This window comes from Lepisma saccharinum, chromosome 1 (assembly GCF_977018435.1).
Source record: "Lepisma saccharinum chromosome 1, izLepSacc3.1, whole genome shotgun sequence".
In the NCBI taxonomy this organism is placed as follows: domain Eukaryota; kingdom Metazoa; phylum Arthropoda; class Insecta; order Zygentoma; family Lepismatidae; genus Lepisma; species Lepisma saccharinum.
Genome location: NC_139229.1, coordinates 145,309,652 through 145,325,969, shown reverse-complemented (window position 1 = coordinate 145,325,969; position 16,318 = coordinate 145,309,652). Strand labels below are relative to the sequence as shown.

The window sequence follows — 16,318 nt, the reverse complement described above, 5'->3', positions numbered from 1 at the left end:
AAAGAGAATAAGCACGGCGATGAGCAATTTGCTTGGTAATACTTATGCACTGCACTGTACAGACCTCTTTCGAACCACATTCTTTCATGCCATTTGAGTACACTATGATCCACACAGCAATTTCCTATCAAAGAAGGTAAGTAAAAATTGAGGTTGTTGATCACCATCTCTTGACGTGTATAATATATCATCCCCTCCCCGAGACTAACTGTAACTCTTCAATAAACATGTATATTAGACTTTCAGCTACACTCTGTCCCAACTATCTCTGGAGCAGGCGAACGAAAACAAGTCTCTCCGCAAGTAGTGACACGAGACGGCTCCACCAATCAACACGTGATAGTAACGGGATTGCGGGGGGGGGGGGGGGGAGAAGAGCGACTGCAGTTACCAGCTTTCCCAGCAGCGTGTACTGCTTCGCTCTGCACACTCGACCCCACTCACCTTTTCTGCCGTTTTGCGCGGTTTTGCTCCACACATACCTGGGACAGGGCTATACAAAATATCAACCGCCCTCCACGATAGAAGAAACTTAATAAGTCACTGTTTAACACCCATATAAGCTAAATATTATTTATCTCACATGACTTAGAATGTTTTCTGATAGATAGCATAGATCATCTTCCTTCTATTTAATTAGTAGTGGCACTTTATAAGAAAATAAACAAGTCAGACATTCGTACACGGTCCTATAACCTACACACACACATATACATTATATTCGTGTGTGTGTGTGTATATATATAGGCATACATACGTATATATATATATATATATATATATATATATATATATAAAAGGACTATAACATTGTGTGTTCATTACTTCGTGTTATGTTTCTTGGATAACCCTGTTGGAATACGTGAGCGTAGGAGACATGTTTCGATGCTAACAGTTTCTCTGTTCCTTGATAGGTACTGGATAGACAAGGACCTTTACGAAAAACTGGATACAAGAATACCGAAAGGCCTCTACATCTTCGCTGGCACCAATTCTTGCTTTAACCCTCTTGTCTACGGATGGTTCAACCTTAAGAAGAGAAGACGCACCGACGACAGGCACAGAGCAGCGTAAGTGACAACACATCAGCAGTTTTCCAACTGCCTTTGACGAGATTTTTCAGTCTTATTCCCCCTCACCCCAACACACTTCCGAATATAAAGTACGATATGAAATTTACACAATATCAGCAACCAATAAGCTATGAAACAGATATAAAATTACAATTCGCGCAGAATTTTAATGATGTAATTAATTCTGTGGCAGCACGTAAGAATCTGATATGGAACAAATCCAGAAATTTGAGTTAAATAATTAGAACTAAATCTTATACTGTAAGATTAATGGAGTATAAAAAATAAGATTAAAAAGTGCATTATTCAACGGATTATTATGCTCATAATTAGAGCCCGGAAGTTTGGCAAAATGCCTCTTTTTATCTACTGCATATATTGAAATTTTTTTCCGGATATACGTTTCTTATGTTGTTTCGAATGTTTTGGAAGCCTTTTCATTTTGCCCATTTTGCCTATTTGGGACCCCACTGCCTATTTTTAATTATAATGCCTTTTTTTGCCTTTTTCAATGAAATTTGACAATTTTTTTTAAAAAAATGTGTACATAAATTATTTTTCTCCCAAAAAACGTTGTTGGCATTTATTTTTCTTCCGTTTATTATGTGAATAATTTTCGCCTTATTTAAGTAATATTGAACTGACGCATGTTTCAACATTGCTGAAGGAGAAAAGTGTGAGAAGAAAGTATTTCATGCTGAGTTAGGATATTGCCTTTCCGTTAACATTTCTTGTACATGATTGACTGCTGAAGTGGACAGGTTGATTTCGAACACAAAGAAGATATTTCTGAAATCTCCCTCTCGAACCCGAAAATTTCAGGAAGTTGCGATTGAGCTTAGTTTACCTCAGCAACCAATCTTGACGAGATAGGGAACCTGGATATCAGCAGCTATATATTATGCTAACAACCTTCAAAAAATCAGTGAGGTGATCGATGCTCTTCCAGAAAATGAAGCGGCTTCAATTCGTGAAGTGAAAAAACTCCTGTGCTATTCAAGTTTATTTTTGCACATTATGGTGCATTGCCAGAGACAATTACAATTATTGCATCCATGAAAATCTTCGAGGAATCTATGCAGCAGATGATGGAAGTGCCAGGAGAAAAGGGGTCAGCTGTTGCGGAAAAGTGCAAACGGGTAGTGAGTGCAAATGAGGACTTGAAACAATTGAAAACAATTTGTGATATTCTTAAAGGTGAAAATGCTGTTACCGAAATGAGTCCAGCTACATTAGCTTGTTTTATGTATGCTCCAATAACTTCTGTCGAAGTAGAAAGATCATTTTCTATTATGAAAAACATTCTCTCTGACAGACGACTATCAATGAATGTTGAGAACTTAAAAAGCACCTTGTACCTAGTCTTACCATAAATACTGTCCCAAAATTGTAAGTAAATAGACACAAAATGGTGAGAGATATTGTAATATCAGAATAACATGAGGTGCATGGATGCATTTTGAACCAAAATCACAAATAATTATTTGAAATGGCCACCTTTAGCACTGACACACTTCTGAAGTCTTCGTGGCCACTCATCAATGGAATTACGCAACACATCAAGTGGAAACTCCGCAGCTGCCTTCTGAAGAGACCGCTTTAAACTGTCATTATTGGGATGTCTCTTGTTGCAAGCCATCTCCTGAAGCTTGGACCACAATTTGTAGTCAGAAGGGTTTAAGTCTGGACTGGCAGAGGGCCAATCTGACGTGGAAATGAAGTCAGGAACATTTGCCTCCAACCACTGTTGGGTGGTGCGTCCTTTGTGTGCTGTAGTTGAGTCCTGCTGGAAGCTCCAGTTCTCTCCATGGAAGATGGTGTCGGTAAGATTATTGCATCGTTTCTCAAGCACTGTCTGCTGGTACACTTTGGCTGATGTTTTTACCCCTTTTTTTTACAGAAATGGAGCGTGCCCTCATAGCAAATGTTCCAGACTTCATTTCCACTTCAGATTGGCCTTCTGCAAGTCCCGACCTATACCCTTTGTTCTACAAATTGTGGTCCAAACATCAGGAGATGGCTTGGAAGAAGAGACATCCCAATATTGAAAGTTTAAAGCGGTCGGTCTCTTCTGAAGGCAGTTGCTCATTTTCCAGTCGATGTGTTGCGTAATTCAATTGATGCGTGGCCACGAAGACTTCAGAAGTGTGTCAGTGCTACAGGTGGCCATTTCGAATAATTATTTGTGATTTTGGTTCATGATACATCCATGCACCTCATGTTATTCTGATATTACAATATCTCTCACCATTTTGTGTCTATTTACTTACAACTTTGGGATAGTATTTATGGTAAGACTAGGTAGTTATGTGCAATCAAGATGGAGAAAATTGAAATGCTCTTCCCAATTTAGATTTTAACATTTTGCCAGAAATTATAGATAAAAGTAAGCGACTTCTAAATGTGCCTTTTTTCGGTTTATTTTGCCTTTTTTTCATTTTTAGTGCCTATTTTCCACATTATAAATGCCTTTTTGCTTGCCTATTTTAACGAAAATAAATGCCTGAACTTCCGGACTCTACTCATAATCAAATTGAAAATTAACCTTTATGGCTAGGATTTTAATGATTTAGCATATTTTCTTTGGTAAGGGTGATGTGTTCCCTAAATATATAGATATTCATATTGTGAAGAAACTAATTGAATAAAGGAGCTTTTTGAGAGCATATTTTGACATATTGGCCATTTCTACGCGACAGAGCATATTTTGATGGATTTTCGGTCATATTCAGCATATTTTTTTCTTTTTCAAGAAATATACAGTCATTTTCGAAGTGGATTCATTCTTACTTCCATGTTCACTCGACAGTTTTTTTTGTACTGCAGCAAAATATTTTCATTTTTATTTGAAAATTTACAGAAAGTATTCATTGTGCACTCCAACTCATGGTGCCATAAAGTGAACTAAAAATAGTACGTATGTGAAAATGTTTCAGCATATGTTAGATATTGATGTTTGAAAACAGTTCAGTTATAATGGCATATTTTTTAAATTATAGTGCATATTTTGTAAAATTTTAGGTCATAAGAGCATATTTTATCTTGCATATTTTGGTGGCTTTTAGGTGATTAGGTCATAAAAATCTTAGCCCTACTGATTATCATTAATAACTACAGTATTTAATTTAAACTGAACTCAACTCCGTGGATCAACAGTCCCTTGAGAGCCAGGTCCTGCTAAGAAGCTGGTTCAACACCGAAATATTGGAGACTCCCAACGGGTAAGACCCGGGACCGCTCACTCCGAAGGCGAGAGGAACAATTTTTCGGCTGCGACCCCTTCACTTAGTGTTGCCCACGAGACGAGACTTTGGCCTGTCTCGTCTCGTGGAAATGCTGTCTCGTCTCGAAAATATTCGTTTGTCTTATGACACATGGTCAATCTCGTCTCGTCTCGAATCTTTAAAAGCCTGTCCCGTCTCGTCCCGTGGGCAACATTACCTTCACTGAATTCGTGTTCCATAACTAATGATTATAGGTCCAAATGCATGAAATAAGTCCACATATGCAGAACACTAGAACTTTATCTGCTCCAGCCACAAACGTTTTGTACATAATTATCATTTGTCAGGATCTTTTTGGTATTGGATGGTGTGTAAGTGTAGTCAAAAGTGGCAGAAAAGCAAAGCTAAGTAACAAAAATACAAATCCGATAATTTAAATCATTGCTGTCCTGTAGCTAATTATATTCTCGCATGGAATATATACCGGTACATTCGTCTTAGGAACAAAAATAAACGAATAAAAGCCACTCTGATCACAGGACCTGAAAAAATCATCATATATTAATTTAAAAGCTTTTCTCATTTCATGTTACTTTGGAGGATTACAGTACCAGTATTCATACGTCAAGCACAACCCTTGTTTCCAAAAATTGAAAGTGTATTTAACAACGTAATATTGCAATATTTCTACGGCTCTTTTGGTTTAATTAATATTAGTCATCCCTGATTGTAGCCCATATTTTGTTTATTTTCAGAATGATAAGAAGAAACACGATTGCGTTGAAGTCTACGCATAAAATGGAAAACCGGATTCGACATATGAAGGGTAAGTATTTAATTCATAAGCAATGATGCAAACCTTGTATCCAAGCGCCATCTCTAATCGTAACTAACACCGTCTTTTAGAGATATTTATAAGTAAAGGCTGATTATTATTTAAAATTAATGGTCATTATATACTTTCATTGGTTGCATGTTTAGTGTAAATGATCGGGCTTTCCCGTGACTTAGAAATTCTGGAAGTTAGAAAATTCCATAAAATATACAAGAACCTAAAAAGTCAGCGAACATACATACGGTTGTTGGACTTGCAGCGATTGTGTAAACATGTTCGTAAACCTTTATTTGTCAAAATAAATGTTATAGTAAGTAGGGATGGTACCGAGACGTCTATGAGACCAGACTCTTCGAATCTTGTCAAGACAGAACGAGACAAATCTCTGAAAAGTTGAGACGAGATGAGAATTGGTCTCGTTCAAGACTTTGATAAACTACAAATAAATAATGTAACCCATTTTTTTTAAAACTACGCAATTCCTTCAGGAATTCATTCATTCATTCAGGCACACCAATCAGATATCTACTTGATCACTATAGACATGCAGTTGCAAAGCAACTGCCCCGGAACAAAGTAGTCTCGATATTCAAGAAATTTCGTGTAACGCATAGATTTATCGATGACTATTACATGCAGCCACAATGAACGAAAAACAAAATAAAATAAAAATACATGTATTTGCGTATTCAGGAATATTTTTTTTTTTAAAAAATATTTGTGGCTCAATGTACTTTGCCAGCGGGGGAGGGGTGGGAGGGAGGTGGACAAACACACTGTACATATTAGTGTTGCCCACGAGACGAGACGAGACGAGACTTTGGTCTGTCCCGTCCCGTCTCGTGAAAATGCTGTCTCGTCTCGTGTCTAGTCTCGAAAATATTCGTTTGTCCCGTCTCGTGTCCCGTCTCGAAGGGTTCTGTCCCGTCTCGTCTCGTCCCGTCTCGTTTTGTCTCGTCTCGTCTCGTAAAAGTGATCCGGGATATCATGCCAACAAAAGTCAAAAGTAGCAGAAACACGAAATATTTTTCCGGAAAGTGGGATAAAGCTCCAAATATTTTACCCATTGCGTGGTGAGAATAAATAAGGTTCGTTAATCATGAGGACATTAATATTAAAAATGCAGTTTGTTGGTTACTGATTGCTAGGTATCTTATGAAATCTACCTTGTGGTTTTTCTGGCTTCCATACAAGAGTGCTCTTTTCATTACTGCTATACCTTTTGGAAGTTTTGAAATGTTTTCCACTAGACCTTCTTTCTTTCTGAATGTCGAACTTCCGTGCACTATGAAAATGTTTTTAAGGCTCCTTCATACATTTGACGAAAGTCGAATCTGAGGAAGAAGAAGAAAAAAGGAGGGTCATGTGGGTTGGTTTTTGCGTGGCTTACTCTGTAACGTATCTCGGACGTAACCGAGTACGTCACGAGATTGGCAGGCTTCACAGTTTGCTTGGGTCTCAGCTTCTACTTCCTCGTAGAGCTCCGACACAGTAAATAGTCCCTAACGAACCTACACAAGTTATGTTAAAGAAACAGCGAAATGATTTTAAAAAAGTATAAAAGATTACCTACACATGGAAACAGATCTTCATATGAGATCGTTGAAGGTAGGAATTGCCTGTTTACTGTTCACGGCTGACGGGAGAGCAGTTGGAGTGGGGTGGGTACCTGAGGGGAAACTTACACAATCGCTTGCAAGGGTGGAAGGATGAGAATTTGTTTGTTGTGAAGCAGTTGACAATCTGGCGCGCAGGCGAGCGAAGAAAGCACATGAATTATCGTTCTTTTAACACGTAACGAATTTTTCATGGATAGTAAATCCGTAATTTGATGACAAACGATTCTCAAACATTCATGAAATGGAAGATAGTAAACACAGCCGCGCTTTCATGTCTTGAATCTTGGATATATCTTGGATATATCATTATTTACTTATTAAGCAGGGTATTTTTTTAAATTTCTGCTTTGTAGGAATTACGCAGCCATATTTTCTGAAGAATAGAAAATAAACCCGGAGGTCCTATCTTTGCTCGTAACTGAAAAATCTGTTTAAAACGGAACGTCTGCACTGCGCGTTTTCGTCAATGTATGAAGGAGCCTTAAATTCTAAGCTCGAGAGCAACAAAAAAGTTTTTAAATGTGTAGTACGAACACAAAAGACTATTTAAAATTTCAATACTTAGTATATTACAAATAGAAAGCATTTATTGTTTTTAATATTGTTAAACATCTTCTATGACATAAGCTTCAAAAAGTGTTTCTTTGTGATATTGTGCTGTTTCTTATGCTCAGCTTATGACGCACATACTTCTTTGTTTTCTCTTTAGCCTCTAAGTCAGATACCACCACCACTTGATCTAATTTATCCTTCGGCAGGCACGCATCTAGAAATATATGTCGGGGGAGGGTGTCCGAACCAAGTGTTTCAGAAAAAATGATAATAATAACATTAACGACAACAATTAAGCAAATGTTTAAATTAATACATTAATATAATTCATAGGTTTATTCACTTGAATATGTAAATTAATCAATTCTATTATTGTTATTACATGAAATGTTACAAAGATTGTAGAAGAATAGTAATATAACAGCACGAATATTAGCTAATATCTAGCTTACGTGTAGTTAAGATCGCCTAAATTTGCATAAAAACAACTGTCCTGGCAAGAAGTTTAATGTCAAAAAAGGTGATGAATTGAATATTTGCTAAATAACAAAAAAGGATGTTAAGTCCACTTGACGAAAAATAAAATTCCTGATTAATATTTTATTCTCATTATTATAAGTAGTAGGGCTAGTGTACATAAATCTTCATTGATACTGTCATTCAAAGCCGTATGATCGCAATAAAATCCTTGTTCGGCATAAAAAGTAACCCTCGATTATGCTAAAGAAATATATTTTTGTTTAGCTAGAGCAAGGCCCCCAGGAGGATGCAAGAAGCCGTTCCTGCAAAAGTGTATGTTGTACGAAGCGAAGAAACGTGACAAAACCACCACGTATGGAAGGCAAACCTGCATATATTTTATATCGCACATTTACAGAGCCGTGCCTCCTGAAGTTATAAAAATCCCAACTTCAATCATTCTTTTAGACATGCTATAGTTGGAAAAAATATGTTTAGATGCACCAAAAGTGCATCATTATCACGTGTTATTGGAATCAACATATTTGTGTAAATTGGGTGCCTCCCCGATTACGTAGTAATAACGTCGAGGTCTTGTAATCAAGGGTCCCCGCGTTCGATACCCAATGGAGGCACAAAGTGGATCGGATCGCACTTTAAACTGTAGGTCGGTTCGCGATTTAGCCTATTTGTGAATCAAGTGGACTTAAAACCCAATATCAACCTTAAGAATATTAGAACCCACTAATTCACCCGCAGCTAAGTCAAATTTCACATATCCCTCTTCATCCTCGTTCATAGACTTCCTGCAATACTCTTGTGCATGTGTGTTGCATCCCACCAGGTGCGAGAAATGTGAAGAGTTATTCTTTCCCTGTACTGCGTTATTTCTTTTCATAAGAGTAAGGCTAAATTCTCGTTTTATCTGAACTTTTAAAAAATGTGCAAAATACGTCTCTATCTTTAAACAACCACCCTTTCTCATGTATGTGTAAAATAATCCCACTCTGTCTCAGAAAACCTCTTCCTACGATCAAATGAAGGAAACAACTCTCAAGTCTCAACAATTATAATTTTTTGCTTAAATTTCCTATAATTTATACAAACAGTAGCACACATCACGTCCTTTGGTGCAACACTGTCAACAGCTAATGTTACTTTCCTCGTCCTAATAAATTTACTTCCAACCAGTGACGGCGCCAGGGAAATGTCACTGGGGGGGGGGGCGGAAGGCTGGCAACAAAATATTGTAAGGGGGCAGTCACATTAAAACGCCCGAATACACTACACATATATATATACATATATAATAATACTTATAATAATAATTAGCTGATCTTGTTGAAACCTATAATTTGAATTTATGTTGATGTATAAGATTGTAGGATCCACTCTTATATTTTATAATAATGTATTCAATTTTTTAATTTTGTATAACATAGTGGTTGTTTAATCGTTATCATCATTTCAATAAATATGATTATTATTATTATTAGAACAATACACAGTTAATTGCACAATATTATATAACAATAAACCATTATTAGTATCAGAGATATAATAGATCTCGTTGAAAACTGTAACTTGAAGTGTAAATATGCTAACTTGTTATGTTATGTTATTCTACAGCTTATGTATTTGATTCGTGTAACTTTGTACTTTTGTATTTGACTTAGTGCTGTATTAGGTTTCATACTGTGCTCAACACTTAAAATAAACGATTATTATTATTATTATATTCATGTATGGTGTTTTGTGTTTGTCTTTTATTTAGAGTGGACGTTTACTGCCTAAATTTACTTCTTGATTACAAGTTTATCTCCACATGATTCGTTTTAATAAAGACATTAATTCTTTTTTATTGATAAGTTGCGTTGTCTCTAGTGGCCTATTTCAGTATTGGAAGACATTCATAATTTTATAATTCATCGTCTTTCTTGAGATGAAACTACTGATATAAATATTTTAGTTATAAGATAATAATATAAAAGACAAAAAATGCTTCGAAGAGCTTAATTTTCTTGCAAAATAAACGTGACGTTGGAAGAAATGAATCTTCTTAAGTATTAGAAACAATGTGAGGCACTTCTCCTGTAGGAGAATTATGCTCTATGTGCTTTGGAGAACACATTGCCCACCTTTGGTACGTCCAGGACTTGACATTTCTTCTCAATGGCAAGAACAGCCAAATGAGGCAGTTTGCATCCAGCATCCTGTTTCGAGCAAGCCTTTTCAAAGATTGTAAGGACAACCATCTTCGTAACGCTGAAGAGTTTTGGGCAAAATTTGTGTTTCACCTTTCAGGGAAATGTTATCACAGGATAAAAAAATCAGACAAAGGTTACAGTTATCTCATAATTCAAGAAATATTCTGACCCTGGCATTACTTACTCTTACTCTACCACTCCAACGTATGTCTGTGCTACACAATTACAGGCACCTATGGGGTTCGTGGGAACAAGTTCTTCGATTTTGATATGTACGAGAAAGAGCGAACCTGCATCCAATGATTGAAGAGTGGCAAATCCTAATAAGCATTCTTTTACCTTTCCGCGATATGTTTTGAATCGAATTTTAAGTGTAATTTGCATTTTAAGGTTCACGTTCAATACATTTCCAAATAATATCCCCTCATTAACTTCAAGAGTATCGAAGAAATTTCCTTTGTTAAGGTTTCCTCAGACTCATCATCTCGAAATTCAAGTCCCTGAATAGTATGAAACCGCGATGAATCCACAACAACTGACATGTAGTGACGGGTTTTCTTCGATCACCTTTGGTCCTGGGTTCGATACCCAGTGGAGGCACTTTAAACTATAAGTCCAATCCCGATTGGCTTTTCTGTGCATAAAGTGGACTTAAAACATCAAATCAACCAACCAACCAAATCTTGAATCAACTTTGAATGTCTTTTAATAATTAGCGTTGTCACTAACGACCACGATTAGAATAATTTGCCCGTACTACAGATGATGTGTTGTGGTCCTGAAAATATTCGTGATGTTTTAAAACCATCCACATTCAACACTTTTTCCCAGTTCTTAAGACTGGTTAAAACTTAGGTTAATCTCGGCTATTACAGGACATAAATGAATGAGAAATCACCTATGCCCAGGTCGGCGCTCGAATCTTGAACGAAAGTCACATACACATAGCTATATTTATACTAAACAAATTAATATTTGTTAATCAAGTTGGTATTATAAGCAGGAAAGTGATATCATGCAGAATACACCATTTTGAAAAGGTGAAAATCGTCATACTCTTATAAATGAACTCTCTTATTATTCGATATTTAATTAACTTCAGTTGGAGGGCCCGGGGGGTGGGGGGTGGCGAAGTGTCTGACATGGGGCGTCCCCCTGCCTCCTCTGGCGTTGTCACTGCTTCCAACCCTCTAATAACTTCGCTGCTGATAGCCTCACCTTCGAAATGGAAGCTTGTGTGTCGGCGAATAACACAAAACACTTGTGTTCACTGTCCCTCTTTCATTCAAAGTCTGCCGTTTTCCTTTTCAGCTTTTCCTGCAAAACTTCCTGTCAGCAAGCAAAGCAAATTACAGAATTTTTATTGCCCCTCCCTTGCATCAACCTTCATTCCTACTTTAGGCCTGGATTTATGGCACTTACCCGCTACTGCAGGTCAACCTCGCCCCTATGTTTGGTGTTTACCCCCTGAAGCAACGGTGTCCATTGTTCAAAGCGAAACCTCTGTCAGTGAGGAACGGCGAAAAATAGTCTCGGAATACACCCTGGTCGTAAACAGTCTCCCGATCCCCTGACATTGGTGTCAGCTTCCCTCTGAAGTTTGATAAAACTACTTTGTGAAATTTGTTTAGTAACGATTGAAAATGTAGACAGTAGATACTACATGTATTTTGTTCATAAACTTGAAGGCTAAATTCACAGAATAAAAAGAACAGCTACAACATTCCTTCATCTGATTTACAGAAAGGCTAATCGGGACTGGACCCACACTTTAAAGTGGGATTCAAATCACTATGTTCCTTCACCGGGTATCGAACCCGGCACCCCTTGATTACAAGGTGACGACGCTACCACTGTATCATCGGGGAGTCCCCATAGAACAACGTTTCCTTCTACGACGATTATACAGAACTTAGTGCATTTCCTTCATTTGAAATCTATTCTATATCAGGCTCAGTATTTCGTTATTACAATCCAAGGAATAGTATTCTCCTTAAATAAGAAATAAATAAATTTAAAAAAAAGCATTGGAAATAATCTTCAAACGGACGTAAAAAAATCGAATCCAATCACCTGTAGAATACCTGAGGGAAACAACAAGAATTTTCTCAACAAAGACATTTCCGAAATTTCCATAACATTCTAAAAATTTCGCAACCCGTGCAAATAATCACGTGGTAAAATCTTGTCATGGTTCCTTGTAAACACTAAAATCACCAAATTACTTCTTTCCATAATACCCGTATTTTCTCCTCCTCTTTAGTTCTCAGCTGTTCGGAGTGGGATAATGCAAGATTATTTGTCCCTGATTATAATTAGGTCAACAAATTTTAATTTTTTTTTTGCGACATGGATGAAAATTAACTTTCCTTTATCAATCCATGATGCTGAACACGAAACTGACAATGAAAATGCCACTCGACTTCCGGTTTAAGAATTATACGAGGTATTGTTGAAAAGTCGGGTTTCCCAATGTTCTAACGTAGTGGAATGACGTATGCTTGGTGTGCATGTGACTTTTACGCTTGAACTGTATTATGCGAACCGTACAAAACGTGGGTACATTTCCATCTTTTCGGGAAGAAATTGAGATGAGAGTAGAAAATGCAATTTAAGGAACATATTGCAACCTATTTTTTGATACGATGAAACCAAAATATTTACAAGTTTTTCATAGTCTTCAGCACGTTTGTTTCCCAAAAAATTGTTGGAGACTTCTCCGAAAGAACTCCATGTACGTTTCTCAACATCACTTAGCAGGTGTTAGAAGATCTCGTCCTGGTGAAGTTGACGAATTTGAGGGCCCACAAAAATTCCTTCCTTGATCTTCTGTTCACTGATTTTTGGAAATTTGTTAAGTAAATATTTGAATACCAAAGAGTATTGATCCAACTTTTTGACAAAGTTTTTGATCAGTCCAAGCTTTATATCAAGTGCAGGAAGTATAATATTTTCAGATTCAACGAGAGGTTCATTATGTACATTCATATTTCCAGTTTCCATACTTTGACGTAATGGTCAATCCTTTTTAATAAAATGAGAAGCTCTGTCTCTGCTATTCCATTCGCAGAGGAAACAGCAATATTTGGTATAGCCTTGTTGGAGTTCAGTTAAAATAGCAACGACTTTCAAATCTGCACATATTTTCCATAGGTATGTACCTAGTTGTTGTATTTAATTGATTGAAGGAGGAATTTTAGGCTATCATACGATTCTTTCTTTTACACAGAATAACCAATAAGGATTGACGTCAATTGATTGTTGTTATGAAGCAGTACAGCTTTTAGACTTTATACCGATGCATCTATGAACAACAGCCACTCTTCGCAGATGTGCTTAATGCCCATAGCCCCCAACAAACCATTAACATCACTGCAGTATATCAGATCTCCTTCGGTAGAAAAGTATTCTTCCAACATTTTTTGACCGTCACGATAAAATGACACCTTCACATTACTAGCCAGAAAATTCCATTGTTGAACTCTGGAGGCTAATAGCTCTCCCTTGGCTAACCTTGTGCTGTTCTGTAAGTTTAACATCACCTCCAAAGTCCGGATCTGTAGATGTGGAAGGTTGTGGATCGTATGGTTCGTCTTGTGAGTCTACGGAATAAGATTCAGGGGATGTTGGACCAGGTAGTTCATTACTATGCGCCACAGGACGAGAAGCAGAACGAATATTTGGAAATACAATTGTGTTCTTTTTAGTATTGGACATACGTTGTATTGATGGGACCATACAAAAAAATAAACAATCGTCTGTATGATTAGTGGGCTCCAGCCGAATCATGGGAATAGCAAATGACACCAATGATCTTCTGTGATTCATCCAGTCCAGCAGATTCGTGTAGCAGGTCTTACAACGGAAATGTTGAGTCCAAGTCTTATCTTCATCTCCGAATTTGCAGTATTTACCGAAATATAGATTGTAGGCTGTTCTTACAGCAGGGGTAATATTTCTCCGCTGTCCAGAAAACACAATTTGACCACAAACATAACAGACATTGTTAGCATTGATAATGCATTTACGTGGCATTTTTTAACATCACTCAGCAATTTAATTAAATGTCAACCTTACCAGAAACGGACCACGTAATACGCAAACACGATCTTTGATAAATGCACACACTCAACCTAATTTTATAAAGCCACAATCACGTCTGCACAAATTAACACCTCACAAAACAATGAATAAAGAGGTTTTGTGGCTGATCTTGAACAGTTCACCCTTTCCTTACAACAAATAAAAAAAATAAGATAAGAAAAGAAAAACTCAACATTTACTTCTTACAGCTATGGAATACCATATATATAGGGAACTTCTCCAAATCATTAATGCCCTGTAACTCAATTATAATTAGTCAATTGCGATTTTTAACTACAGTTTCGTATTTAGGAGACCAATATTGACTAGAAATTGTATATATCACTCATGTCGCATTTTGGCTGTTGACCAGTGTTATCTCTTTCTCTTAGTCTTTCTTATATCTTGGACTCCTTAATAACTTTCCCAACAACTCCTTATCAATTTGTACTGCCATGTTTCCCACAATGTTTTTCCTACTTCCTAATAACATTCACTTCTGTACACCCTTTGATGTAAAAATTAAATAATAATAATAAACCCTATCCGTCGGTCCGTTTATCTTTCCAACCTATAGAGCTGAGACTATGTTTACAAGATAAATCTCGGACTCAGATACTCCACGATCTTTTGGCCCTCCTTCCACCTTCTCTACCTGCCCTTTTACTTGATGTTATTCAGAATTGTATTAGTATCTGGAGTACTATCGTAACATAAAATTATTAACCTGGAATGAATTGAAAAATAAAAATGGGGAGTAACCCTGTGTTTCGAAAGAGTATTGAAAATAAGTTTAGGTATTCATTCCTCTCTCTAGAATAGTATTCTTTTGACTTAACACGCGCTTATCAACGTTTCTAATTGAAATACCTTTTTGCAAGCAAACAAGTATTTGCAACTGATTAAATATTTTGCTTTTATTTTTTGGAGACATTCGAGACGAGACGAGACTTTTCAAAAGCCGTCCCGTCCCGTGAGCAACACTAGTAGATATGTCATATTTTGTTTATAGTAATGTAAAGTAACCCATTATAATAACCGTTGGCGAGCATTTTGGGGGAGGAGTTCTAAGAGTGATTAAAAAGTATCATATTAGAATAATCACGTGGCCGCGGTGGCTCAGTCGGTAACGCGTCTGACTACCATGCTCAAGGTCCCGGGTTCGATCCCCGGCCGGTTCAAATCCGGGAACTTTTCTAACGGTGGAAGCGGCCCCGGCGCCTACCCAGCGTCGAATAACATGGGTACCTGGGGGAAACCCTGGGGGGTAAAGGCGGTCAGGGGCGTGATGCTGATCACATCACCCCCACTCACGACCGGATCAAGAAAGTGTGGGGCGTTACCCCCACACCCCCTATACTCCTTCATGGCGTGGTGCTATGCACAGGGGAACACTTTACCTTTTTACCTTTACATAGTAGAATAATGATTTATATCTTTCATACTCTGCTATAATTTTTATATTTATTTTAATTGCTTATAACATTGTATTTTCATTTTTTAGGTAATGTTCAACTATAGTAACGTCAGAAGCTTACATGCAAGTGGAATGAAGAATGAATACCTCTTAAGCAACAGTTATAAAGAAAATAACATCAGATTTCGAAATGTTATAACTGTTCCAAACTTTCTTGTACGTACAATATATCTAATTAATATCATTGGTGATTACTGCTTCTGGATATTTTGAAAGACACGACTGTATCAGTGAAATGTTGTAATTATAACAACGGCAACAGAAACAACAAGAAAAAGAAAGAAAGAAAGAAAGGAGCCTACTGGCTTCTAATTCTAACGTTCAATCTTTGAAGGTCGATTGTATATAAAAACATTAAAAAAATCATTGTAAAATAAATTACTATTAATATAACATTAAGATTTTATTATTTCTTCTATAAACTTTGATTAGAAAATTAAAAAGATAATTTAAGAGAGACTGTAACTTCGAACATATTCTATATTTGTTATTTTACGTTGCTTTTCTACATCTTATGGTTACGTTAATAAGGATGAATGAAGCATGAATAAATGGAGGATGAAAGAAATACAATCACGCGTTTGTGCTTTACCAATGCTTCGAACTCAAGACTACTCAGCACATTCTGCTAAACCCTCCGTTAAAGTACTACAATTGTAATTATTTCTTTTTTTTAGATAGCAAAGTCTTAGTTTGTAAACTCCTACCCATATATGGAGACTCTCAGGAAGTACAGCTGCAATGCATTCATTGTCTGCGCGTACCACAAAAAACTTTAAAAATATTATT

General features: G+C 36.8%; 1 protein-coding gene across 2 annotated transcripts in view; it reads left to right on the top strand.

Annotated features, from left to right (window-relative positions):
* LOC146002167 (adipokinetic hormone/corazonin-related peptide receptor variant I-like) overlaps positions 1-15,900 on the top strand; it is an 80,193-nt gene extending 64,293 nt beyond the window's left edge. The window contains exons 7-9 of one of the 2 annotated variants that reach the window (XM_083139891.1): positions 915-1,070; positions 5,053-5,123; positions 15,557-15,900. In XM_083139891.1, the coding sequence (XP_082996017.1) occupies positions 915-1,070; positions 5,053-5,123; positions 15,557-15,573 (244 nt within the window). In that variant the 3' untranslated portion in view covers positions 15,574-15,900. Of the gene's footprint in view, positions 1-914; positions 1,071-5,052; positions 5,124-7,460; positions 7,768-15,556 lie in introns of those variants that run through there. The other variant, XM_083139884.1, reaches the window with a different exon arrangement.
* The last annotated feature ends 418 nt before the right edge of the window (positions 15,901-16,318 follow it).